This window comes from Vipera berus (assembly GCF_964194415.1).
Source record: "Vipera berus genome assembly, chromosome: 13".
Classification (NCBI taxonomy): domain Eukaryota; kingdom Metazoa; phylum Chordata; class Lepidosauria; order Squamata; family Viperidae; genus Vipera; species Vipera berus.
Genome location: NC_138216.1, coordinates 1278881 through 1306349, shown reverse-complemented (window position 1 = coordinate 1306349; position 27469 = coordinate 1278881). Strand labels below are relative to the sequence as shown.

Genomic DNA, 27469 nt, shown 5'->3' with positions numbered 1-27469 from the left:
GAGGACTCCATAAAAATTCTACGGCTTGGGAAGCTCGGAAGGGGGGCGGGGAGGATAGAAAATGGTTCCCCTCATTTGGAATGATACACTCTGCCAACCTGCTGTCTTCCAGATGTGTTTCGTACATCTGGGACTGATGGAGGTAATAACGCAAGAGGCCGTTGTGTGCTGGTTTGGCCAAGGAGATAGAAAAATTGTATGGCCGACGGCATGCAGCAAATGCTTTGACTGTCTGATTTATTTGGCTGCCTGACTTCTTTTCATGTTTTCAGCTTACCGGGCCTCATCTGAGACCCTCTAAATGTAACCAGGTCCTTCTCTGGGTTCTGCTGCTGGACTTCAAAGCCCTCCAAAAGATGGTCAGGGAGATCCTTCATGTGAAAAGGGAATGACTGTAGCATCGAGGTAGCACTTCTCTTTGAGCCCTGTGAGGGCCAGCCCCTGCACTGCACCCCGAGAGGACGGCCATTTGTGACACCAAGCAAATGGTGTTTCTCCAAGTGGCTGTCTCTCACGCAAACACACACCACACACAGAGAGACACACATATGGGAAGAAAGAGAGAGCAGGGCCAGCTGGACTCTCACTAATGTCTTCTCCACCCTTTTAATCCCCTCCTGGGAGCTATGATAATTACAACTCTGGGGGAGAGGGAAAGGGCTAACCTTTGTCCCCTCTTTGACCCTTAATAAAAAGAGGGTGAGGGGACGGGGCAGAAAGGAGGCACCGAGGGGATCCAGAAGTGCTGTGGAGGGGGCACTGAAACCCCCATGCTGCTTTCGTCTGATCCTTCCCCTTCTGAGCTGTTTTATTCCTACCAGGCAAGAAAAAGAGATTTTGGCAAGCTGAAGGATAGAGCTGGACCTCTCGGGCGCCCTTCTGCTAAAGAGAGCCTCTGAAAAGCCCCGCCTGGCCTCGCTTTCCCCCCTGGCCTTCCCAGACAGCTGTTCCCACAGCCCAGCCGCCAAGTGGGAGGGAGGGAGGGAGCTGCAATTGATCCTTAAACCATGGCTAATGGCAAGAGACATTCTGGGGGAACTAAGGAGGAGGAGGAGAGGCACCCATAGAGGTGGCAGCAGGAGGAGGTGGAGGAAGGGGTCCCACTCAGGGCCTTGATCAGGGGAAGGTCCAGGGTTGCTGCCAATCACAATCTTGGTCTGTTGTCGCTGAGCAACCCGGTTGGGGAATCCTTCCCGAATTCCCACGTGTGTCCTCCTGCCTTGCTTTCCTCTCCCCCCCCCCTGTGTCTGAATATGGGTGGGCGTGGGGGAAGGGTCTCCTTTCAGCAATCCTCCCCAGCCCCCTGCAGAGGCTGGCGGGAGACCTTCAGCCTGGGCGGAAGAGGGATCCCCTGCCCCCCTTTCCCAAGCACCATTTTGGCCGGGCTCCAGCGCCATTTATCATCATCTCTGGTCAAGTGAAGTGTGCAAGGAGCAGCTGCCGCAGTCTGCTGGTTTCCAAGGGAGCGTGCGGCAGGGGCGCGGGGAAGATGGATGAGGCGGGCCGGGGAGAAACCGCGGCCCTGCCAGCTCATGCCTGGCGCTGGGGAAAGGTGGCGGGGAGTGCTAGCAGTCAGGAAAAGAGAGAATTCCCAGGCAGACCTCGCCTCTCCCATCATCATCATCATCATCGCCAGAGGGTGAGGAAAACTGGACTCACTTATTGAGTCCTTCCCAAGGATCTGGGAGAGGCAGATGTTGCTCTTGGATGGGGTTAAAAGGTCTCATCGCGGGATGTAAGTCACTCGAGTTGAGCTGCCTTTTGCAATTGACTGATGGCGAATTTGTCAATGCCGAGAGTGTGTAAGGGATGCTCCAGATATCTTCAGATTGCACCCAAGATGTCTATTATTATGCCTGGTTACACAGTCAGCCAGATGTTCAGACTGGGTTGGGCATTTACGTCCTTCCCAAAGGCCTGGGATAGGCAGATGTGGATGTTCGATGGTTTTAAAGTTTTGTTGCAGGATATATATAAGCTGCTCCGAGTCAAGTTGCCTTTTGCAGTTGACTGATTTGGATTTTGTCAATGCCGATGGTGTTCAAGTGGGGCTCCAGAGGTTTTGGGGTCGCACCCAAAGCCTCTCTCGCTGTTGCTTTGCTTTCTTTTGCCACAGTCGTTCTATTTCTATTTGCAGGTCTCTGCGTTTTGTTATCTTCTCCAGCTCTTTCTCTTCTCTTCTAAGTATTATTATTATTATTTAGCCTTCTCTCGCTGGCCCCCTCCCTTTGCTCCCTTCCTCGCCATTCTGGGCCCCTCCCCACCACGTCTCCTGCCATGCCGTGCCTCCTCTTAATAATAAAATTACCCGAAGCCGTTTGTGGTGTGGCAAGCGGCCAGAGAGGGCTGCTAGAAGACCCACTAGCTCACAATTAGGCATCGTCAAGGCTGACATGCTGACAGGCTCACATTCTCGGGGGTGGAGTGGGGGTTCAAACGGGAAATGAAGACTGTGAGCAGCTCCTGCCCCATTTTTGCATCGTTCCCCCCTCCCTCCCAGTCCGAGCGTGGCTTGGAATCTAATTTAGGCTTAAGCGTGAGTGTGAAATCTGGCTGGGGCATTAGAGGTGGCAGGTCTCTGTCCCCTTTTTCTTCCTGTCCTCCTGTGGGGGGTTGGGGGTGAGCTCACATCTGTACGTCATCAAGGAGTTTATTTTTCAGAGCTGAGCCACATCCATGTGTTTCATCTGAAAGGGGCAACATGCTACACCTTCTTAAGTGAGAAAGCAAAAAGCGCTTGGTCTGTGTGGATTTGTCTTGCAATTCAGCAAGGTGGCCCACTTGCCAAAGCAGATGTGGAAACATGACAGTCATTCGAGAGTTGCCAAAAGACGGCTCCTACCACCCCTGCGTGTTGGCGGTCCTGGCAGTGGCAGATGGAAGTTGTAATTGTCCCAGCCCCTAAGATGACTCCTCTTCCTCGTCTCAGCAGCCTGGGGGGAAAAAAATCCAGATTTTCTCCTAGGCCATTGAGATGGATCTCCAGTTGAACCTACCAAGCTCAGTGTGGTCTACTCATCTTTAAAAGATGCACACAGTCGTATGTAGGCGTACATCCATGTTTTCCCCCAAAGGTCCTTTTTAAGTATGGAATGAAGGGGGGGATTGCATAGTCTTGGATTTCCCCCTGCCCAGATGAACCCACAGAGCAGAGGGGCAGGGCTGAGAAGGAGAGGTAGATAGATGGAGAGATGGACGTTAAATGCATGTGTGCCCACAAGAGAGAAAAGCCATATAAAGGAGAGAAGAAGGGAAGAAATGTCCATTTGTATAAAAGAGAGGAAGGACCTCTGGCTGTAGGCATGGACCCTTCCCCCATCTTGTCTCCAATTTGACCCACAGCTGTTCTCTGCTTCTTTTTTTCCCCACGTCCTTCCCTCGCACAGTGCTCTCTGACTGTGTCCTACCTCCACCTCCATAATCCCCAGCCGCGTGAGCCTTTGAGGTACTTGGGGAGGCAGCAACAACCTGGCTGGGGTTACAGGGAGGGGGCAGAGCCAGGCGGCTTGGCAAGGAACAGATGCCACTGCGAAGGCTTGCAGCTGGCATAACGGAGTTCCTGTGGATAGTGAGAGTGCCGCATCGCTCCGGAAGGGACTCCTGGCATCCCAAAGTGGCAGAGAGAGGGAAGAGTGGACCAGGGTGTCCATCCAAGAGCAGGCAGATCCTTGGCAACAATTGGACAGATTATCTTTAGTTTACAAGACCCCGTTAAAATTCCGTCTGCGAGAGCAGGAAGCAGCTGGAAAAAGGACAGCAAGATTGCCAATTTGCAAGGAGTCTTTCCTCTCTCTGTGCGTGCTTGTGTGTCTTGCACGCGCACACACACACACACACACAGCATTCATAAAGCAAATCTTGTCCCTTGGCCGCTTCCATCAGCTCGACAAAGGAGCAAGGAAAGCCTCCCCCCCCACCCAATGAGCATTGAGAGTTAATGGAGTGCAATGGCTGAGGAAGAGGAGGAGAAGGTGAAACTTAAAGGTAGGCAGAGAGATTGCAGTCTGGCTGGCAAGGAGCCAAGTTGCAGGACATTGAGGGCCTGGAATTCAAAATCCTCCTCCCCCCTCCCCTGAAAAAGAAGCCGTGTCAAGATCTGAGCACAAAAGGAAGTGGAAAACAGAGAGGTTTTAGAAAGACACAGGAGCTCCTTGTCGCACCGCCATGAATGCAGCCGGAATTTTCTCTGCTAAACAGGGCGGTTGTTAAGCCCCCCGTTTTACGAACTTTAATGCCATGGTTGTTGAGGGAATCACCGCAGTTGTTAAGTTAATGATGCAGTTGTCAAGCAAACCCCTATTGACTTTGATTGTCAGTCGCAAAACTGGAGCACGTGACCCAAGGAGGGTGCAACTGTCGTATATCCGTGCCGGTTGCCGAGAACCCCAATTTTGATCACCAAGTCGCAAGGACTGGCCCTAAGTCACTTTTTCAGGGCCATCATAACTTTGAACAGTCACTAAAAGAAACGGTTGTGAGGAGTGTTGATTGCCCTGGTCTCTGGACTGGGAAATCCAGGCTGGATGTTAGGGGGAAACCACAATGAACTTGAAAAAGGACCCAGGATGGAAAATGTGTTGGGTTGTGCTTTCCAAGCAGCTGGGAAAGAAACTCGTTTGCATTTGAAATTGTTTGCATTTCCTCTGTTCAGTTCGCGAAATGTTATTCCTGAACGTGGCCGCAAGGTTCCTCCTGCCACCAGCCAGATGTGCTGCTCACTGCCCCTTTCTCAAAAGCGACCCCTTCTTTGAGAAGGGAGATGTCTCAGCCTATCTGGCAACGACACCGATGGCGTCTCGATCTGAAATTCGGAGATCTGCTGCTGGACCAGAAGGCAACAGAATTGTGCAATCCTAGCAGCTGGACTTCTGAAAACCCTGCAGTTTTCCTACGAAGAACGATTGCAGTTTTGTTCCAACATCACATCCATATTCATTTACTTTGAGAGGGACCAGCTTCCTCACCATCAGCAGCAACCCAGCGGCTAAAAGGCCGGGCTGGAGGCATTCCCCCCCCCTTTTTTTTTTTTTTTTTCTTCCTTTCTTCAGGGTGGTTTTTTTTTTACCCATATGTTTCCTGCATTTTGCTTCTGCCTTTGAGCTTTCTTGCCTGAACAAGCAGACAGGAGCTGCAGAAGACTTAGCTGCCTTCGCCTTCTCTTTTCATTTTTTTTTCTTCTTCCAAGCAACGAAACAGCTGCAGCCTTTGGATTTGGCTGCTTTTCCGAACAGAAAACAGGGCTTTGAAATCCTAAAGGGCATTCTGCCAATTACTGGGATCTACCTCAGGAGTGTCAACTTTTCAGAAAGGCTTCCTTCTTCCCGAAGCTGTTTGAACGAGTTCGCCAGCCAAGCTCAGGAATGCTTCTCAGCCACTGCTGCGGTTGGGTGGATTTGCAGCCGTCACCAGCCCATGCAGCTCCCCCCTCCTTCTTTTGTCTCTCCTCCCCCCCCCTAGCTATTGATCCAGTCTGTCCATCTTCAGGCTCCCTCCAGGAGGAGAGATACTCATTTCCCCTCTGAAGGAGATAGGCTAGAAAATGCCTGGCTAATTATGAGCAGGGAAGATCTGACTCAATGGAAGAGGGAGCCAGCACAAAACAGCAGAACGCTCAACTTCTCCGAACTGGAGTTTGGAAGGATTGCGACTGCACAAAGAGGGGGGGGGGGGAGTTAAAAGGCTGCTCTTCTGCTCCACTCCCCCCTTTTAACAGCCCTCAGAACCTTTAACTGCCAAGCAGCCTCAGAATAAACGTACAATCCTAACACTTAAGACTAGCAACTCATTGACTCCATCCCAGAGCAGGAATCCACCCAGGATAAAGGGAGACTCCAGAGGTGGAATCTACCTACCTGAGGGCAGCCTTCCTTTCTGGATTTCACATGCACCTCAGGATCAAAGCCCGAATCAGAAGCATCCAAAACTGTACCCCCCTATAAAATTAAGACTTTGGAGCCCATTTCTTTGTTCTGGGGAATAAAATGAATCTCCTTTCTCACAGTATGTCTGGATTTCATTTCTGATTTGTTCTTATGCCACCCCCGGCTCGTGAAGCCCCCAAATTGTTCTTCTAGCACTAGCTCCAGAGACATAGGCCCACTCAGTAGCCAAATACTTCGGGTTATTAAAGCATTGAACTTAATTGTATGCTTTCATTTTTCCATATGAACTGGAGATGCAGAAGAGGAAGGTGGTGGGGGGGGGGGCTGGCATTCAGCCTGGGATGGTTGATTCCTTAACCAAGTGTGCCTTTCGCTGCTATGGAGCCTTGTTTTCTCTTGCATGGAAGTGGGGGCTTTGGCCCACTACTTTTTCCAGGAGTGGGAAATAACTGCATTCCCTCAATACCTTTAACCCACCTACATGAAGTTACCTATTTCCTGGATCCTTGCAGGGCATTGAACTCTAAACTTACCACCCCACCCAAGTTACCATAATTAATTCTAATCAGTGCTTGATACGCAAAGAGAGGACGTGCTCTGGGTTTCATTGCCAAAGGAAGTTGAGAAGCCAAGGTGGATTTCAGAGAAGAAAAAAGGAGGCAGTAACTACAGCTACACTTCCAGGATTGAGGAGGAGGAGGAGGAGGAGGAGGAAAGGAAGCAAGCAAGCAAGCAAGCAAGCTTCACAATTTGTTCCATTCCATGAAAGACTGAAAACGCATGGGAACCTTTGTTTTCTCCTAAAGGCGCCTCACCTTAGTGAACAAATCTGCAAAGAAGTTAGTGGAAGTTGGAAGGGCATTGTCCAGATGTACAAAGAGAGAGAGAGAGAGAGAGGAGGGGGCCATGCGTGCCCAAAGGCCATCTCTATGGCAACAGCAGGCGACCAAGGCCGGCTGTTATGGAGGCGCCACCATGGGGGCTGTGGTTATCTCTGGACAAGTCACAGGAAGATGGAATGTCTGCTCTGCATTTTGAAACACTCCAGACATAGCAAGGTCCTTCTCTTCTCGGCTCTGGAGTTGCCAGACCCCACCCCAGAAGACCCGATGCTTTTGTGGTTTAGTGGTCATGTCTTTGCACACCAGGTCCCTCTGCCTTCCCCTGTCTCCTGGAGTTTGCTCAAATTCATGTTCACTACGTCAATATCTCTATCTAACCATTTCATCCTCTGCTGTCCCCTTCTTCTTTTGCCTCCCATCTTTCCAACATCAGGGTTTTTCCCCCCAAGGAGTCCTTTCTTCTCACACGGTGGGCAATGTATTTGAGCTTTAGCTTCAGCATCTGTCCTTCCAAAGAGCAGGGCTGATTTCCTTTAGGATGGACTGATTGGATCTCCTTGCAGTCCAAAGGTCTCTAAGAAGCATCAAAACCAGAGAGTTCCTTCTATGCTCCTGTAGGACCTTCTGACTTCTCAATTCCAAATGCTAGAGGCCGTCCCTGGTAGACTGTCCGCTGATCTCCTGGGGCTTTGGTCTCGCCATCTCCACAGCTCTTTTGTGCACCCTTGGATCCACCCTGCTCGCTTTGGTGCCTGATTTAAAAAGAATTTAATCTCATGGTTAGATTTTGGGGTCACAGAATATCATCCCAATATCTTTTTTATGAACCAAGCAAATGAGCTTAGATGAAGAGGGCCGGGTTCACTGAACATATCAAATCCAGTATAGGCACAGCTTATTAAACCTCACTTTAGCTCTGACTATGTGTGTATGCTTGTGTGAGACTGAAGTTTGGGATTAGCTTATGGTTCTGTGGATTGAGCAACCCCAGAAAATGGATGAGTTCAGTCACCCAGGGTGTGGTAGGGACACAGCTGCAGGGACCTTAGAAACTAAACGCTTTAGTTCATCAATGGAAGGCTGGTCCTTGAACAATTGGCGGGCATCCCAGAAGACACATCAAGGACTTGGTGTAAATCCAGAGGTGTGCTTCCATTCAGCCCCAAGAGAAGAGAACAAAATGGACCCCATTCCATTTAGGCTTAAGTCTTTCTACATTCAGCAAGGGCCCCCCAGAATTAACACTCTGCCTTCTCTCCATAAAAGAGAAGGGCCCAGGGAAACCAGAAATGCATTCTCCAGACCCTGAGAATAGCAAGGGGGAAATTGCAGGGGGCGGTGGGGGGGGAGACCAGCCTCTGAGAAATGGCAAAGTAAATCTCAACCCAGCCTGGGTCTTTAATAACAAAACAGAAGAGAGTTAAATCTGTCAATCTTGTTTTCATCACTGCTTCTTCCGGGAGAGGCCGAGTGGTCTCAGCAGTCTCTGCCTTTGATTTCCTCGTCTTTGTTCCTTAATTTTTTTTCTTTCCTCTTTCCTGCCTGGGACCCGATTGGCAGAACTGCAGAAGAAGCAGAGAGAAGAAGAACATCTGCAGTGATTTGTGGGCCAAGTTACCAGAGATAAAATCTCGGCTGTATTTTAATGTCTTACCTGCTGGCTGTTTGGGGATGGCTTCCTTGTAAAACAGGGCAGGTTGGGCACCTGCGTAAACAGCCACATTATGCCCTCCTTTGCAAACCAGCAGACAGGTCTTTTCCAACCAAAGACAAAAGAAGTGACTCTTGGTGATATTGGTGTGACCAGGTCAGTGGTCTCGGAGTCCCAGATTTCTGTGCGTGTGTCTTCAGAGCAATGTTTTTCAACCTTGGCCACTTGGGCGAACTTCAACTCCCAGAATTCTCCAGCCAGCTGTGCTGACTGGGGAATTCTGGGAGTGGAAGTTCACCCATTTTCAAGGGGCCAAGGCTGAGGAAAACTGCTTTAGAGCATTGCCAGTTAATGATCTGTGTGCATACAAAGCCCTGAAAGCATTTGCTTGTGTCTGTTTGCTCAATTGCGTATGCAAAGCAGTGATCCTGCAGGTGCCTCTGTCTTTTGCAGTGGACAGACTTTGCTGGTATCCAGGCGGCAGCCCTGTGCAAAGCAAGTGAGCAGCTGCTTGGGTTGTACTGTCAACTGTAGTGTCTGTGTGTGTGTGCACGCACAGATGGTGCGTCTCTGGACTACAGAAAAACCCAGGTCAAGAAAAAAGATGTGGGGCTGATTTGCCTCTCATCAGATCTTAGTAAAATCCTCTGAGGTTGTTTGTCCATCATCAGCCACCCTTAAAGACAGGCTGCATCCTCATGAATCTAGTGGGGGAATGTTAATGGGAAGGAGGAAAGGAAAGGAAAGGAAAGGAAAGGAAAGGAAAGGAAAGGAAAGGAAAGGAAAGGAAAGGAAAGGAAAGGAAAGGAAAGGAAAGGAGGGAGACCATTTGCACTGCCTTGAAAGTGTACATGGAACCATCCACAGAAATAATGGTCAGTATACTCAAAGGGCCACAGGGAAAAGCAGGGTTAAGTTAACAGGAAAACTGTGGACATCCAGTGGTGTGTAATGTTCCAGAAAGTAACTCAGCCTTCTTCAGAGTGGCCAGGAGTTTAGGGAATTCCTGTTAGGGAAACACAGAGTTAACTTACATAAGACTTTTGTGGAGCTCTGAGGTAAGCCCTCTTTAGAGTTGCAGAATTCTCCCTCAGTATCCTCTGCGCATCCACTGTGCCTCAAAATACAACAGCAGGTGCTCTGTGGGGTTTCCAATGCAAGCAGAATTGCAAAAGCCAGCCTTTCTTAAAAATATCACTGCTCTCATAAAGAGCAGCCAGATTCCAGAGCTACCGCACCAATTACAAAGCGTGTCAGTTGGGAATAGCTGGTTGGGGCAAGGGGAGACGGGAAGCCCCAAATCCTGGGAGACCCAATTGCAGAGGCATCTCAGCACCGAGGAAAGATCTTTGTGTTCAAACGACAGAAACAGACACTAACCAGGCATTCTGGAATTGCTGCATCTGCGCTCAGTGCTGCGCTCAGGACTCTTCAAACAGTCTCAAGATCCTTTGTTGTTTTTGCTGCACAGGCTGGACCCAGAGACTATCCGCTAAGTGCTTTTTACAGAGTCAAAGGTGAAGGGCAAAATGCCAGACATCCAGGCGGCACAGTTGCCAGGGTGAAGGTTTGCCGGAGAGATCAGGAAACGATCAGCTGCACCTTCTGTGTTTTTTTGGTGTGCAAAATTTAATGTTTCCTTCCCAGGCTGAAGGCTGCCTTCAGAGCTCAGTGCTGGGAGGCCAAATCAGAAGACACTGGAGCATTTGCTGAACGGGGGGAGAAAGAGGACGATGCAGCACCAACCCAGTTCAGCTCCTGCTTCTTTGAAGGACAGCCACACCTGCAGCAGAGGGGGTGAGCTGCTGAGATAACTAAAGAGATGATACCGTTTTAAATGGAGCATCAGCTTCATCCGATGCCTCTCATTTGCAAACCTTCCTTGCACCCACAGCTTTTGGCCTGATGTGATACTTGTCTACTGCAGCTCAAAGGAGTTTCTAATTCAGCCTGTGTGGTCTTGTTTAAGCTTACAAGAACATCCCAAAGCAAAATGCCTTTGCTCATACAATGGGGTCAATTCTGTTCCACGTGTCCATAACCCTTCCACCTGATTCTGTTGGAGGGGAGATCCTTTGGCTGGAATCTCAGGAGGGGCTAAGCCTCCTGAAAGTTTAGCCAGACAGCCCCCATCACCGGGTTCACTCCTTCCCTGAGGGACTCCTTCACCAGAGTCTTCAGCCAGGATAGATTTATGACATGGGAATTGAAGTTCCCAGCCAGGCTTCCTTAGGTTGTGAATTCTGGTATCCATAAAGACAAAATGGCAGCTGTTCAGTGTTGGAACCAAACTATATGTCCTGCTTGAGAGCTGGAGACAAATAGGGCCGGGCTTATTTTGTGGTTAGTGTGCTGGGCACGCACAGCTCTGATGCCCTCTTCTGCCTTTGCTAAAATTCCCCCATGGGCAGGGGAAGCGTGAGTCTGTCAGTACAGGGAGATGAATTGTAACCACTGCACAACCGCATTGTTGACTCTTTTGTACCTATCTGGGGGAGAATGCAAAGCCGGAGTGGAGGAGAAACAGAGAGAGAGAGAGAGAGAGAGAGAGATCTGCCTTCGACTCCGGCATTTGTTTATTTGTTTGCAAAGCAGAACCAATGACAAAGCCACAACAATTCAAGGTGAAAAGTTGGGCGGGGCGGAGAGAGAAGAGGAGGAAAAAAATGCGTTGACTTTAATCCTCCAGTTTCTGCTTTTTCTCTCCGCAGATAACAAGGCCCAGCCATGCAGTCCTTTCGTGAAAGGTGTGGTTTCCATGGCAACCAGCAGAACTACCAACCGACTTCTTCGCAAGATTCATCACGCCTGGAGAATTACAGGCATCAAAGCCCAGCCTGCGAACGTCAGAGGCTGGTGACAAAAGAGTATTACAGCGCCCAGCAGCCACCTCCTCAGCTGCCCCCATTGCCGTACCAAGCCTTTGGTGAAAACAGCACCGTGGAGAAGTACCACCGGGGAAGCAGTAAGCCGTTACGCGGCCAACAGCTGCCCAGCAGGCCGGCCTCCTTCCCCAATTACCCGGTCCAAGAGAATAGCCCCTACCCTTCCCGCTATGCCGGAGACGACAGCCTGCAGGGGTGGGGGTCCCCGCAGCAGCAGCAGCAGCAGCCTCCTCAGCCTTTACCTGGCGGGGTGGCCAAGTACGAGGATAACCTGATGAAAAAGACGGCGACCCCATCCGGTGGCAGGCAGTACCACGAACAGACAGGCCAGCTGCCCTTCCGAAGTCACTCCTTGCATCTCCAGCAGCAGCCGGGACCTCAGCCCTCTCCCCTGACGTACCCCAAACTCCCCAGGCAGAAGATGCAGAACGAGGTGCCCTCCTCGCTATCCTTCTCACAAGGGTCCCACTTTCCGCAGCATTCCCAGTCCTTCCCGGCTTCCTCCACGTACACATCAGTACAGAGCGGGGGCCAGACAGCTCATTCCTACAAAAGTTGCAACCCTCCTCCTGCCCCACCCACGCACGAAAGGGGTCTGGGCAGTGCCGCTAACTTGCCCACTGCACAACGGGTCCAGGGTTTACATAGCTATCAGCCCAACCGAATCAGCTACGAGCAACAGCCGCAACAGCCACCCCCGCCACCACCCCCACCTCCGCCCTCTCTGCAAGGTCGACACCATGCTCAGGAGGCCCTGCACTATCAAAACCTAGCAAAATACCAACATTATAACCAGCCAGGACAGAGTTACTGCCAAGCTGATGCTCCGGTGAGGACACCGGACCAGTATTACCAAACGTTTAGCCCTAGCTCAAGTCACTCTCCAGCTCGTTCTGTCGGGAGGTCCCCATCCTACAGTTCAACACCTTCTCCCTTGATGCCTAACTTAGAGAACTTCCAATATAGCCAGCAGTCGCTGACCACTGGGACATTCCCAGCCAACCTCGCTGACCATAGCCACTTCATGCCTTTGCTGAACCCGTCGCCGACCGATGGGGCAAGCTCCGACGCCCAGCCACCTGCCAACTGCAAGAACTTGTCAAAGGAGAAGATCCCCGAGAACCTCTTGTCGGATCTGAGTCTTCAAAGCCTCACAGCCCTTACCTCTCAAGTGGAAAACATCTCCAACACCGTCCAGCAGCTTCTCCTTTCCAAGTCCAGCGGGATGCTGCAGAAGAAGGGGATGAAAAATTCACCGAGGACTCCAGAGCAACTCAAGGGGCAGCACTGCAGCCCTGAGGGTAACAGTTATTCTGCAGAGCAAGCGGGGACTCCACACTCGGAGCCCCTCAGCACCCCCCAGTCGGTCCATGCCGAAACCCAAGACACCGATTACCTGAGCGGCTCCGAAGACCAGCTGGAGAGGGGCTTCCTGTACTGCGGCCAAAGCCGTAGCCCGGCTCGGGTCAATTCCAAACCCAAGCCCGAATCCGTGTCCACCTGCTCAGTGACTTCTCCAGATAACATGTCGACCAAGTCCGACGATTCCTTCCAAAGCATTCACGCCAGCCTGCCCTTGGAGAGCTTCACAAAGTTTGTTGCCGGCGAAAGGGATTGCCCCCGGCTGCTCCTCAGCGCCCTTTCTCAAGAGGAGCTGGCCTCTGAAATTATCGGTCTGCAGGATGCTATCAGCGAGAAAGCGGACAAAGGCTGGGCCGATTCTCCTGCTCCAAACAAAGACCCGGACAAATCTCCCTTCCACTTAGAGAATCACAGGACTTGCCTTGACTCTGTGGTCAAAAGTCCCTGGTCCAACCAGGGGGACTCCGGAGCTCTTGCTGAGCCCTTGAAGATAGACAAAGGACTGGGACGTAATAACGGGAAGAGTTTCACCGAGGAGGTTTACGACAACTCCCAGGTTTCCTTCACCACAGCCGAGACGAAGAATTCCCTAAAAACCACCAGCTCTGTGGGCTACAGTGCCAAGCCAAACATCTCGGTGGCCGCATCCACTTCTGAGAGCCCCGGAAGCTTCAGCTGCTATTCCAATGCCCCCGCCAATTCAGTGAGTTCTGAAAATGCCATGGAGAACTTTGAGTGGCCTGATGAGAACCTCAGCGACACCTGGAAAGAGCTCGGGTCGAGCCTCCAGTCTTCGGATCTCCCCAAGAGCTTGTTCTCTGGCAAGCTGGGCGAGCCTTCCCAGGAGAAAAAAAATGCCTCCTGCTTGAGTCTCTGTGGCCCCGAGGGCTCAGCTGCGGGTGAGGAGGGGATGGCAGGGTTCAGCCAGCAGCAGCAGCAGCAGGCCAGCAAAGCGGAGGGCTTAAATTACGACGAGGCCACAAGGACAGAGAGCGAACGATGGCTGGAGGACACTGCCAGGAACTCCTGTTCAGGAGAAGACTTCAGCGAACTGCCCATGATGTCTTCTCCAGACCTGAAAGAATCTGATTTGGAACCCGAAGAGTATTCCTCTTTGTGTGAATTAGCTGGCTCTGAGCAAAAGACTTTGACTTACGATGCCTTCACCCCTAAGCCTGCGGGAAACGCCCGAGTCCTTTCTCTCCAGGACACTCCAGGATCGGCAGAGGAAGCCACCAACGCTGTTGAGAAAGAGAACACTGCTCCTCCTTCTCACTTATCTGACCCATCCGTTCTCCTTTTAGGACCAGCAGTTGGCACAGACACAAAAGTGAAAAGCTGGTTTGAAACATCTCTGCACCCCTTGAAGTCCAAGGAAGAGTCAGCAGCTGGTGAAAATGCCCCTCAAGATAAGACCGAGATGTCAGCTACCTTGCTGTTGAAGAAACAAGTCCTACCAGATAAGCTGACCATAACATCAGAACCCACCTCCAGAGGTAAAAGTCTTCGGAATAAAAAGCTTCAGTGTAGACTGTCGGGTGGAGAACAGCCTATTCAGTCCATGTCAAATCCATGTTCAGGCATTCAAGCAGCTGGCCTGGTGGCCAATACATGCCCAGCTCCCAACAGTCTGATTGAAATGCCCAGTAAGAACACCCATGGCCAGACTCCCAGGTTCCCCATGGAAGGCTTGCCGGCCAGGATGTGTACCCGTTCCTTTACTGCAATGACCGAACCACGAATGCCAGACCCTCTAGAAGGTGCTAAAGCTTCAACTCCTCATGAGAAGTTGGGGGGCAAGAAGTCAATGTGTGTTTTGAAAGAGAGAGTGGCCTTCAAAGCTAGGAAGGCCAATGGGAAGACATCACCAAAGTCCTGCAATCCGTTTCCTCCCCTGATCTCCAACTTGACCCAGAACGAAGACTCTGCTGTTGCCAAGGCCAAAGAAGCCGACATGGTCGAAACCGAGATGAAAGATCAACAATCCATGATTCTCCGTTCCAGGACCCGAACTCAGGAGGTCTTCTACACCAAGCGAAGGAGGGAGAAAAACTTGGTGGAAGTAGACTTCAAAAATGCCAAACTGCCCAGGAAGGTGTTCCCCAACAACCACTTGCCGGGGTCCTTCAAGATCAGTTCTGAGAAGGAGAGCAAGCTGGGCAAACAAATGAAAGCCAGGCCAGAAATGGCCGGCAAGATATCTGAGAGGCCACTTCATGCCCTGAAAAGAAAGTCTGTTTTCCTGCCCCCGATTCCTGCTAAGAAACGGAACCTGATCCTACGAAGCAACAATCACAGCAGCAGCAGTGGGAAAGAAGAGAAGCCAGACGTGTCTTCTGGCCTTTTTAAGAGGATGCCATCCTCCAGGCGAACCAGTGTGAAACCGTCTCCCAAGAACGCCTGTGAAGTGATGCTCAAATCCCCCCAGGCAAAAGAAAACCCAGGGGTCTGCATCAAAATCACCTCCCGGGCTTCCTTCCAGGGTGCTATGAAGACCAAAGTTCTGCCCCCGAGGAAAGGAAGGGGCTTGAAGCTGGAGGCGATTGTGCAGAAGATCACCTCTCCCAACCTGAAAAAGTTTGCCTGCAGAACGGTGGCCACTGCCATCCCCAGCACGGTTCCGGCGGTCACTGCCGCTACCGCCACCCACAGTAATCCTCTCAGCCCTTCCCTTCCAGAGCGGGAGCAGGCCTCAAAGAATACGAGTGGAACCCCAGCCGTGGGGGAAGCTCGGCCATTAAACCAGGCTTTATCACAAAAGGCTCCCGCCGCTCCAGCAGCCGAGCAATTATGCAGAAACCCGAACAACAGATCCTTCAGAGGAAAGCTAATGAACAGTAAGAAGCTGTCCTCCAACTGCTTCAAGGGTGAGGCCTATTCATCTCCCGAGACGTTGCAGCTCAGCGGCGACAGCATGGCTGCAAGCACCGTCTGCCTGCTGCCCAAGAAGCGGAACAGAAAGGGGAAAGCCGCCTCCTTCCACCTGGCCAAAAATAGTTTGGAGAAGTGCCCTCACCTGAGCCCGGCTTTGTTCCTTGCAACCCAAGAGAAACCTGGGCTGGTGACGGTGGCCACGGCGGCTGGGAAAGGCGATGAGGGACAAAGGGAAGGGGAGAAGCCCAAAGGCGAAGACAAAGGCTCGGGGGGCACCGAGAGTGTGGAAGGGAGGTCCCCCCAGGCCCAGACCCGGGCCCAGAAGCAGCGAGCCCACCACGCCAACTACAACGGCTACACCAAGAGACAAAGGAAGCACCACAAGCGCCGGAAGGTCCAAAGTGTACCCTCTCGGTGCAAAAACAAGACCAGGCGACGGCACCAGCAGCAGGCACCTCTGCTGAGCCCCACGGAGCCCGAGATCCGGCTCAAGTACATCTCCTGTAAGCGGCTGAGGGCGGACAGCCGGGCACCACCCTTCTCACCGTACGTCCGGATGGAGAAGTGGGATGAATTTATCACCACTTGCACAGTCATCAACTGCCCAGCCGAAGAGGCGAAACTCCACAATCAGCAGCAGCAGCAGCAGCAGCAGCAGCAGCAGCACACTTCTTTGTTTTCTTCTTTGTCTGCCCAAGCTGGGCTTTTGGGGACCGCTTGTCTGCGGCCTCCAGCCATCCTACCTCTGTCGTCCATGATGCACCTCGGGCCGGTGGTCTCCAAGGCCCTCAATACTGCCTGCTTGGTCTGCTGCTTGTGCCGCCAACCGGCCAATTACAAAGACCAGGGGGACCTCTGCGGGCCGTACTACCCCGAGGACTGCCTGCCGAAGAAGAAATCGAGGCTGAAAGAGAAGGTCAAAGTGGAGGGACTGGGGGAAGGAGCTCCCTCGTCCTCCTCGTTGGCAGAAAGACTGCTCAAAGCAACAGATAATAATTGCACAACCGGCTCTCTGGGGGGAAAGCCACCGAGGTTGGACAATGGCGCTGACTCAGCAAGGCAGAGCGCTCTCCGTTCGAGTTCAAGGGGGCTGTTTAGGAAACTGCAAAGCTGTTACTGTTGCGATGAGAGGACAGAGGGAGAGGAGGCTACGGCAGGGGTGACAGTAGCAGCGGTTGAGAAGCTTCGGAGGCACGAATGCGGCAAAGCTGATTCGCCACTGCCAGACCCTGCTGGAGAGACGCAGGAGCACTGGGTTCACGAAGCCTGTGCTATATGGACAGCTGGGGTGTACCTGGTGGCAGGGAAACTCTATGGACTGCAGGAGGCAATAAAGATGGCCGTGGATGTGGTAAGAGGAACACCCTGAGAGTGATTGTGGTGTCCCTGGGGACAGAAACAACGACAGGCTCACCTAGTGCTGATCAGAGTCAAGGAAGCTGCACAGTTAGAGATGGCAGGGTGCAGTGGGGGGGGGGAAAGGAAGGCAGTGGGGCAGCCAAAGTTGGAAGATACTCAGATCTGTATCTGCAGCAGGCTTTGGAGAAGAGCCAAGGAATGCAGCCCAGTCTGTCTGATCCTAATGCTCCCACCTGGTTGCTTCTGGTTGGATCAACTCTAGAAGGTTTAGGGCAGGGGTAGGCAACCTCGGCTCTTTTATGACTCATGGACCTCAACTCCCAGAATTCCTGAGTCAGCTGACTCAGGAATTCTGGGAGTTGAAGTCCATGAGTCATAAAAGAGCCGAGGTTGCCTACCCGTGGTTTAGGGTTTCTCTACTTAATTTTTCAGTTGATATTCTATCAGTTTTATTTTCTTGCTTGGGAAAACAGACCCTCCCTGTAAGAGTGTAAGGAGAACACGGCTGTCTCCAAGTCCTGAGTTTGCAAACTTCAGACCAACTCAGGATTAATAACAAAGGAGAATATTTGTAGCTCAGGGTGTTAATGAGGGTTCTTTGGGTGCTCTCCGAGCTTCGTTGTTTTCTTGCAGATGTTTCATGACCCAAACTAGGTAGCATCATCAGTGCTAGAAGTGAATGGGGTTTGCAGGGAGGAGGAGGAGGAGGAGGAGGAAGACTGTAAGGTCCTTGGTGCTCTCCGAGCTTCGCTGTTTTCTTGCAGATGTTTCATGACCCAAACTAGGTAGCATCATCAGTGTTAGAAGTGAATGGGGTTTGCAGGGAGGAGGAGGAGGAGGAGGAGGTAGACTGTAAGGTCCTTGGTGCTCTCCGAGCTTCATTGTTTTCTTGCAGATGTTTCATGACCCAAACCAGGTAACATCATAGCACTGACTAGCACTAATGATGTTACCTAATTAGGATAATGAAACATTTGCAGGAAAACAAACTCAGAAAGCAACAAGGACCCCTGAAACTCAAGACTTGGATATAATAGGGCCATTCTTACAGAGAGTGTAATTACACAAGAAGACATGGGCCTGCTGGCTTCCTACACAGTTTTGGTGGGCCAAAGAGGGGTCCCAGGAAGAAATGCCTGTCAAAGTAACTCCATGGATATGTGTGGAGGGAAGATGGCACCCTTCAGAAAAATAATCTCTGCCTCTCTTGAGTTGAGGATGGCTTCCTGGAGGTTTTCAGATGGTGGATAGAATAACATTTCTGGTTGGTGCCTCTCACATGCCCATCAGTGGAGCAGGAAGGCTGTCGGTCCCTGTCATTGATCATGCTGTGGTATATTACGCCTGTCCATGGAGGTTCCTTTCAGCAAGGGTTGGTGGTAGCTACTGCATCATGCTGCAGATCTGATTATGCCTCCCCCAAAGTGTAGCTGTGAGAATGATCTGCCTATTATGTGTTTTCTATCCAAATATCCACATTTTTCCAGCTGATCCTACTAAATAGGCAAGACAAGGAATTTGAGGATCTCAAACTGTAATGGTATTGCAAGGAATTGCTGGGAAATGTAAGAAACCACCGCAGAGGGCATGTCATAGCAGAGGTGTGTCTCTTGGGAAATAACCCAGGATCTTCTAAAGAAAGTAGATGGTGTTCTGGTCTCTCTTGCTTGCCTTCTGACTCTCTCAGCTGCTGTCCAAGGTGGTGGTAGGTCTTCTTCTCCCTCACGACTTCACTTGGCTGGTTTTTTAACCCACCATCCTTTCACCCATTTTCAGAATATCCTTCCAAAAAAAGTCCTTCAGATTCTTGTAGTTGAGAAGGAGTCTGTGCAGGCCAGGTTGCCCTCATGAAATTAGGAAAGACAGGACAAGAGCGTGACAGCTTCTCCTCCACATAGGTCGTCTGGAAATTGGCCCCTCGTTCAGCCGAGGGGAGCCTGGAAAAGGTCCCCCCACTCTGCAAGAGAGGAAGAAAGAGGCGAATCTTGCAATTTGGCTGAAGACGACCAGTGCTAGGACACACCTGGGTGTTAGGGCCCAAAGGCTTAAAGCAGCTGGTTTACCACTTGGGTGTACAAGGGAACTAGAAGAAAACCGACATTGCTCAGGCATAATGCTGATGTTTCTCACCAGGTTTAGTGAGTTCCCAAGTCAGAAAACTTTCTCAGATGTGTAAATTTTCTCAGATGCGTAGAAAAAATGAGCTGTGCATGCCCAGGAGTGACCATTGGGGCTATGTTTTACGAAAGTGGGCTGTCCTAGAATTCCTTGGCAAATCTGTCAATACTGACCCTCTTCGTTAGATGGTTTGGCCAGGAAAATGGAATCCAGTGAAGTGAAAATGGGAGTTCAGTTACCCTGGGAAGATACAGTATTTTATGTTTTCTGGCACCAGGGAAGGACAACAATCATGAATTCCAACTAGTCCAGAGAAACGTCACGAACGCTGAGCCTTCAGGTAGCTCACCTTTGCCCAAATTCACTCTGGATGGAGTAGAGGTTCTTCTCAAAAGGCAACTTTGGGCAGAGCCAAGATTCATGTCACTAGAGCTCATGGAATTTCTGTTTTCTTCCCCTCCCTGGCGATTGCAGCGGTGTTCCGGCTGTCAGCGAGTTGGGGCAACCGTTGGCTGCTGTCACCAGGGGTGCACCCAGATATTTCACTACACATGTGCCATTGACGCAGGTAAGCATCTCACAGGCGGGAGCAGTAAGTAAATAACTCTGAATAATTTGGGAACTCTCAGCCCTTCAAGCAGGGGTGTCTTTAGGGTGTGTCCAATAAAATGAAGATGGTGGTTGTGTCAGCGTCATCAAACTCCCACCTGTTTTTTATGTGTGCCGGTTGTGCGATCCACCTAAGAAGCAAATGAGTTTCGATCGTGCTAAGGCAGTTATCCCAAAAGTTCTTTTCCAAAAGGCAGTTGGACTTTCTTAGTTTTTTTTTTCTTAAAAACCTTTCACTTCTCATCCAAGAAGCTTCCCCAGTTCTTCGTCCGTTTTTCAGCTCAGAACTGAAGAAGCTTCTTGGATGTGAAGTGAAATGTTTTCAAGAAAAAGCCACAACAAGAAAGTCCAGTTGAGTTTTGGGGAAAAAACACCTTTGGGACAAGCATGACCTGGATGATTAAAAATTTCCGTAGATAGATAGGGCAGCTAGCAACTTGATTATTATTATTATTATTTTTTTACCAACCCTGCCTTCAAGGTAGACCAGGAGAGAACACGCGAGCTGGCTTCCAGAAATGCTATTTTACTATTATAGGGTATCACAACAGCATCTTGAACGGCTGCCGGATTTTGCCTTTGATCCCCCTTACACCAAAGAGAATCAAGGTGCAATTATTCTGAATTTCTTTCTCCTGCTCCCTCCTCGGACTGAGCCGTTTATGTTCCCTTCCTCAAGGTTATCTCTCCATTCCTCCACAGGCGCTGAGAACACCACATTTTTGAAGCCAGTTATTTGAAATCCGGGGAGGGAGGGAGGGAGAGGGAGGGCAAAGAGGAAGGAAATTGGAAAAAGTGTCTGGTGGCTGCTCCTAAGAACATTTCTTTTGTTATTTTAAAATGCAGGAGCAATGCAGGCCCTTTGCAACAAGCTTCCCCCCCCTCTTCCGTTTTTCGGCTTGCAATTATTTATTTGCACAAGGGTGGTATTCCTGTAGCAGAGGGGCCCAGCCTGGAGTCTCAGGGCTGCAGGAGACTCTGAAGGCAGGCAGCCGGGGAGTCCTCCAAAGGTGGCTGTCAAACCATAATTTCCAAGGCAGCCCAAAGGGGAAATTATTCAATAGATGATGTGTCGAAATGGTAGACGGCTCTCTTCTTCGCCTACTGCTGAAACGAGCAAAGAGTTAACCGCCCATTTCCTTGTTAGGAAGGCAGCCAAGAGAACTTGGGGATGTGGGGGAGATAAAAGAGGAGAAATCTGGCCGAGATTCAGGTAGAAAGAGAAAGGAGGAAAGGAAAAGGACATTTCATGAATGTAGGGAAGAAAAAACGGAATAGCCAGTTCTCAGGGACACAGGACTGTGAGGTGTCCTTGGAGCTTTCTGAGTTTGCCTGTTTTCTTGCAGACGTTTCATGATCCACCTGGCTATCATCATCAGTGCTAGAGGTTTGTCCCTGCTCCCTCCTAGCATTGATGATGTCACCTGGTTGGGTCATGAAATGTCTGCAAGAAAGCAGCCAGGCTCAGAGAGCACCCGGGACTCCTCACTTCAGCCCTGAGCCACAGATATTCCACAAACGTTCTCCTTGGTGAGTGACTTTCATTGCCCCTTTTCTGCTCTCTTCTGTAGGTTGTTCGTTAGTTGAAGAGACTTTCTTGCTCAACTGCCCTAAACACAAGGTAGGTGCACCGATCCTTAGGAGCCAAAGAGGGGGGATCTGGACCCTCTACTCTCCCGGCCCCTTTGCTCTTTCTTGAGTTAGCTCTCTGCCCTTCCCTCTTGCCTGCAGTCAGAAGGTCTGCAAGGATGATCCAACAAGTGATGCAGCTGATGTTTATTGGTTGATTGATTACTTATTAAACAAATGTACACAGCCACCCATTTGGAGGCTTCTCCTCTGCACTTGCTGGCTGCTGAGGCTCAGTCTTGGCCATGATCAAACCAAGCAAGAGGTTTTGGGGGAGCACTCCAGGCCCCCCATGTTTCTCTACTCACCCCCAATGGCTGTGCTTCTCAGCAACAGCTCCCGTTCCTTCCCAGATCCCCCATCCTCTCGCTTCAGATGTCCTCCGAAATAATGAGGATGGGAGAGAGGCAGGAGGGGGCTTTCCTTCTGCCCTGCCCCCTTCTTTCTCTCCCTCCCCCCATTCAAGACCCAGGAGACAGTCCTCGACAAGCCTCGTCTGCTCTTGCTGAAGATTCACTGGCCAGACCTTGGGATATAATTGAATCAGCCCAGCGAGCATTTCCTGCTGGTCTCTTCCTGCCCACAACTGGCTGTGGGCAATTTAAAGCAGACACCGGCCGAGGAGCCGAAAGAGAGGGTGGGGTGGGTGGGAGGGAGAGATGGATCCGGGGGCAGATACATCAAAGTTTCAAAGAAAGAGAAAAAATTGTTTAAGAAAATTTTTTAAAAAGAGATTGGACAGGACAATCATTTGTCTGAAATGGTCTAGAGTTTTCTGCTTGAGCAGTGGGTGGGCTAGAAGACCCCCAAGGTCCCTTCCAACTTTGTTATTCTGTTAATTGGAGACAGAGGAAGGGTCTTCGGCTGGCCAAAGAGGGCGGCAGCAGCGGCTACTGCCGGCCAGCTTCGGAAGGCCTCCTTGCCCCTCACCAAGCCTCCTGCTCGGTTTGATCGTAGCCAAGACTGAGCCTCAGTGGCCAGCAAGTCAATACAAGCTCGTCTTCTCTCTCTCTCTTCCCTCCCCAAACATGTGGGAAAGCCTCTGGGCTGCAAAACTCTGGAGACCCCTGGAGAGCCGCAGCAGGGCAAAGAAATTACCTCTCCAGAAAGATTATTTTGCAGCGTTCCCACGATCGTGCACAAGGACTGATTGCGGGTCCCTTTTTCCAAAGCCATCACAACTTCACTAAACGGGTGGCTGTCTTTGTAGAAGACAAGGGAGGATTTCTGTGGACGGGAAGGTTGATGAGACTCAGAGGAGCTCTCCTGCAAAAGATCCTCCCTGTCTCGTGCTTCACTCCCACCGAGGGTTGTGCCCCAATCCACACGACATCCAGCTTCCTCTCAGGTGTTTAGATCAGGCCGTCTTGCTCTGTTGGAAAACCTGCCGCTCTGCTCCAGATGCCACACCGCCTTGACCTGGTTTCCAAACTCCTCTGCAGGAAATCAGTTCAGACCCCAGGGAGACAGAGTTGCCTTGTTCTTCTTGGGCTGCGGGGGAAGAGAGAAGAGTGTGTGTGTGTGTGTGTGTGTGTGTGTGTGTGTGTGTGTGTGTGTGTGTGTGTCGGGGGGGGGGGTTTCCCCCAGTCCTTCTCCCTTGACCTATTTATCAGGAAGACCCTCGTAGCTTCGTCTCCAAGGGCCTTTCACCCCTAAAGCTCTGGTTTTGAAGCCTGTGCTTGAAAACATGCATCCCTTGTATGTTTATCGAGGGGTGGCCAGACAATCCTCAGAGCGAGCTTCCAGGTCTCACAGGATATATCTGGTGTGTTCCAGGCTTTTCAGAAGAAATTCCTGCTCTGATTTCCGTTTCTCTCTTGCACATTAGCATCTTGCAGGCTGCGAACCCAGCCAGCATGTGAGAAGGCAAAAAATCTCAAGGGAGGAGAAGGGGGGGCAGTCCCCCCCCCAACAGGGTCTCCTATTATCTGAGGCCCAAAGAGAGGAGGGAAGGGCCAGGAGATATCCTGGTGGAGGGAACCTCCCTTTGCTCTTCTGAATGGGTCTCCCTGTGGGCCAATCGGCCAGCCTAGAAACAGGTTTTTCTGCTGCCCTCTTGTGTCGCGTCCACCGCCAGCCTTGACTCGTTTGAACAAAAAAGAAGAAAAGAGAAGTGACAGATGAAAGAAAGAAAGAAAGAAAGAAAGAAAGAAAGAAAGAAAGAAAGAAAGAAAGAAAGAAAGAAAGAAAGAAAGAAAGAAAGAAAGAAAGAAAGGCAGAGGAGGGAAGGAGGCCCTAACACAGTTTGTGAAAAGCCTGTTTGTGTTTTGACGCAAGGACAAGGGCCAGCCTTTATGGGAAATCATGGGGGGGGGCGGAATTCACAGCCAAGGTGAATTTATCCTGATAAAGGAAACAAGGGTCTTTTTCTAAGGGCAACTCCCTCCCAAGCCAGGGTGGGTCAAGCACAGGTGCCCTCCATGGTCAGCTAGAGGTGGCTAAATGTTGAGGAGGGGGCTGTTCACCTCCAGCTTCTTCTCTTGGGGGCGGGGGGGGGGAACTTCACTGTGTCCACAGGGCTCCAGAGGAACAGCCAAGGGAAAAATAGTCCAAATAAACTTTCGGGGTGCATCTTTTCATTCTTTTTCTTCTTTTTGATCCCCTTTTCCTGCAGATGCAGCTGCTATAATGGACCCACCGAGCAGGGCAGCGTCTGCTGCTGCCGGAGTCCCTACCCAGTGAGGGGGGGGGCTCTGCCTCGGCACGCCCCTTTGCAGTAGCTGCAACCAAGAGGAACTCTGGACAGACGGCCCAAGGAGGAGCACAGTGCCCACCCTCACGGGCCCTGTCCTCCCCCCTGCCCCTCCCCTTTGCAATAGTACTTCTACTGTGAATGGACCTGGCCTTGCCAGCCTCGCTTCCTCTTCGCTCAGGCCTCGGCAACTTCCTTGCAAGCTGACCCCAAAGGGCACAAGACCCCCGACTACCCTGCTGCCCAGCTCCTGGGAACCTTCCTCTCCCACCCATCAGGAAGCAGACCGGGGCGGTGCAGGGTCTTCCCCTCTGGACTTCTTCCATTCCAGATTGGTGCGGGAACCACCACGAAAATCCCATTTTTTTTCCTGGTTACTCCATTCCTCTTTGGAGGGGTTTCCTGAACCAGTTCAGGAGAGAAGACAAAGTCCAGTTTGGGTTTTGTAGTCCTCCTCTTCCCTTCACCCAGGAGCTGTACCCAAGACTGATCCAGCTGGCATCTACCTAGGCTTGGCCACTGACTCAACTTGTCCACCCAGCTCTTCTGGAAGAGAGTCTTGAGGACTTTGGAAGGGACATCGGATGGCCGGAGCTGACCGGCAGGCACGTGGTGGTCAGCACGTCCCGAGAACATTTGCTCGAGTCTCTTTCTCTCCAGCAAAGAGAACAGACTTGGGTCCCAGATGGGTCGTCGCCAGGAGAAAAGCGTACAGAAGTCCTCGGCTCCCTTCTTCTTCTCTTGGCTCAAAAATGCTGGACTCCAGGAGGTCTCCAGGTCCACCTTCTCTGTTTTCTGATCTGATCAACTTTTTGCCTTCAGCAAACCTCATGGTGTGTGTGCGTGTGTGCGTGTGTATGTGTGTTTTCTGTATATAGATGTGATCCGCGTGTACAAAGAAGCACCCCAAACCTTTTGGGGACAAACAAGGCTGCATCGCTTGAGTTCGTTTGCGCATTTTTGTTTTGCTTTCGTCCTTGTTTCCCTCCAGCTCCTAGCCTGGCCCTGAGATGTCATTTGCCCTCTTTCTTCTCGCCCCTCCACGTCTGACTCCCTCCCCACCCCGCGCCCCACATCCAAACCAGGAAAGCCAGCAACTCCCTAGATCGGCGTTTCTCCATCTTGGGAACTTCAAGACAGGTGGGCTACAAAACTTCCAGAATTCTTGGCTGGGAAATTCTGGGAATTGTAATTCACCGGTCTTGAAGTCCCCAAGCTTGAGAAACACTGGGGGATTCTGGGAGTTGAAGTACACCTGTCATGAAGTTCTCAAGGTTCAGAAATGCTGGGGGATTCTGGGAGTTGAAGTCCACCTGTCATGATGTTCTCAAGGTGGAGAAACGCTGGGGAATTCTGGGAGTTGAAGTCCCCATGCTGAGAAGTTCCAAGGTGAAAAAACACCACCCTAGACCGTTGAGAAGAGACAGAAAGCAGAAAGGTCTTTAATGGGACCTTGCCGATAGTAATAGTCTGTGATTTCACCCCCCATCTTGATTTCTTTTTGGGGGGGCAGTGAAACAAAGTGCTTGATTCCCATCTGGCCGAATGGTGCGTAAAGTTGCAGGGAAAAGAAACCGGGTTTTTTGAGATTAGATTAAGATTAAGATGCTCTGCTATTCCATCTATCTTGATGGCCGCTGAGGCCAGTTCATCTGTTCTGACAGCAATTGTGCATTACAGGTACTCCTCGACGTAAAGCTGGTCACTTAGTGACCCTTCAAAGTTACAATGGATGTCCCCAGAGCTGCTTACAACCTGATTTTGAAGTTCTGATGTCCATCCCCTCCTCAGTTACCTGATTGCATTTGGGGCACTTGGTAACTGGCCCACCTTTATGGCTGTTTGCAGTGTCCCATGGTCACGTGACCACAGTTTACAATATTTCTGGAAACCAGCATTTACCGTACTTCCAGTTTGGGGCAAAAAGTGCCCATTGGGTACAATGGGCTTGCTTAACAACCGCGATGTCTGTGCAGTTTACACTGTGCAGTGTAAACCTGAAGAGAATGCCGTTTGGAGGAGAAGAAACCAGGATTACAACTCCAATTTCAGTTACGGGGACTGTCTTTCGGATTCCAACACCAGAAGCTATAATGTGCCCACGTCCATTGTTGGCATTTGTGCAGTTTGAAGCAGGTTTTTTTTAGCCAGGGGCATTACACAAACCCTGCCAAGCAAAACAGACACCTGGCTTCTTTAGACATAGCTTCTCCCATCTTGCTAGGAACTGGGTAGGACACAGCCTGTCTTTGGGGCTGACCCCAGACATTGAAAACCAACAGGGGCAGGAGGAGAACTTCCACAAGACAACATCCACCTATAATTGATGCACTTCTGGACTTCACGGGGCTTGTCTCAATCCAACAATGCCCTTGGTTACTATGAGCCTTGGAGGGAGCATCCAGAATCCTCCAGGGTTTACCGCCCAAGACCATCAAGATCCCCTCAAAGGTAGGGAAACTTATCTCGAAGAGTCCCTGAAATGAGTTTGATTGGAAGATTTTACTGGTTGGCTATTAAGCCAACCCTCACTATTTGTAAGGCACCCATAATGACTTAGGTGAGGTGGGCATGGTAGACATTGGATGGATAAATCAATCTTGGGCAGCCCCAAGCTGTACGTTGGGTCAGGGTGGAAAGGGACTTGCTCCTGGTGGTTTCTAGAAGACTTTGAAGGAGAAGGTCTAGATCGGACTCACTCTGATGGTCAACCTGGGAAGGTAGCAAGCAAACGTCACCTGAGCTGCATAAGCTGTATATATCTTGCTCAGCTTTCATGTCAGTGTCGTACAATCCAGTGGGAGGGGGAGCGCCTCACTGCCACTCACACCTCTACAGCACTGAATCTGATGGGGCCATCTCCCCACCCTTCCTCATCCGCTTGGTTTTCTGTTGTCGCTGTGAAAGAGCAACAATCCCACTGCCCTCTGCTTGTAAACCTTTCTGTACACGGTACTCTGTGCGCGTCGCCCGCCCTCATCTCTGCTACACCCTCCTCGCAGCATGCCCCTCAAGGTTTGCTGGCAGAGGAAGGCCCGTTTCAGAAGCACATCTTCAGATGGCAGGCAGAAGACCCCACCCCCGTCCTCGTCCCAATTCCAGCTCTCTTTGAATGGAATCTTGTACATAATGACTGTAAAATGGCAAACTTGTGTGTATTATATATATTGCCTCATTCTATAGTGTATATATATGTATACATATACATATATATAATATATATGAAAGATGTAAATGTTAAAACTAGTGTTCTTATTTAGTATATTGCTTCACACTGAAGATTGTGTGTAACAAGCTGTTTCTAAAAGAAGTTTATTTTCCTTAAGAGTTAAAAAAAACAAAGAAAAAAATCAGGTCATTGCATTCAGAACATCAATAAAGATTCAGCAATTGTTTTGGACATTTGGCGAGTTCCCTAATCACCTATTTTTCAGCCATCTCCTTGGGGATGGGGTGGGGAGATGAGGTCAAAACAGAGGCAATAGATCACCATAACTTGTAGATTCCCAGAAGCTCCAAGCGGCAGGATTCCTCAACGATTCTTGGTCAATAGTAGTAGAGTCGAA

The 27469-nt window shown here is 50.7% G+C and overlaps 1 protein-coding gene across 1 annotated transcript; it reads left to right on the top strand.

The window, feature by feature from the left end:
• Nucleotides 1-11102: 11102 nt before the first annotated feature.
• On the top strand, nt 11103-23961 carry RAI1 (retinoic acid induced 1; the record flags this gene model as incomplete). Its single annotated transcript, XM_081338592.1, has 4 exons — nt 11103-16847; nt 19448-19541; nt 21154-21203; nt 23826-23961. 4 exons carry the CDS (start codon nt 11103-11105, stop codon nt 23838-23840), a joined length of 5904 nt encoding a protein of 1967 aa, XP_081194718.1. The 3' UTR covers nt 23841-23961.
• Nucleotides 23962-27469: the final 3508 nt, after the last annotated feature.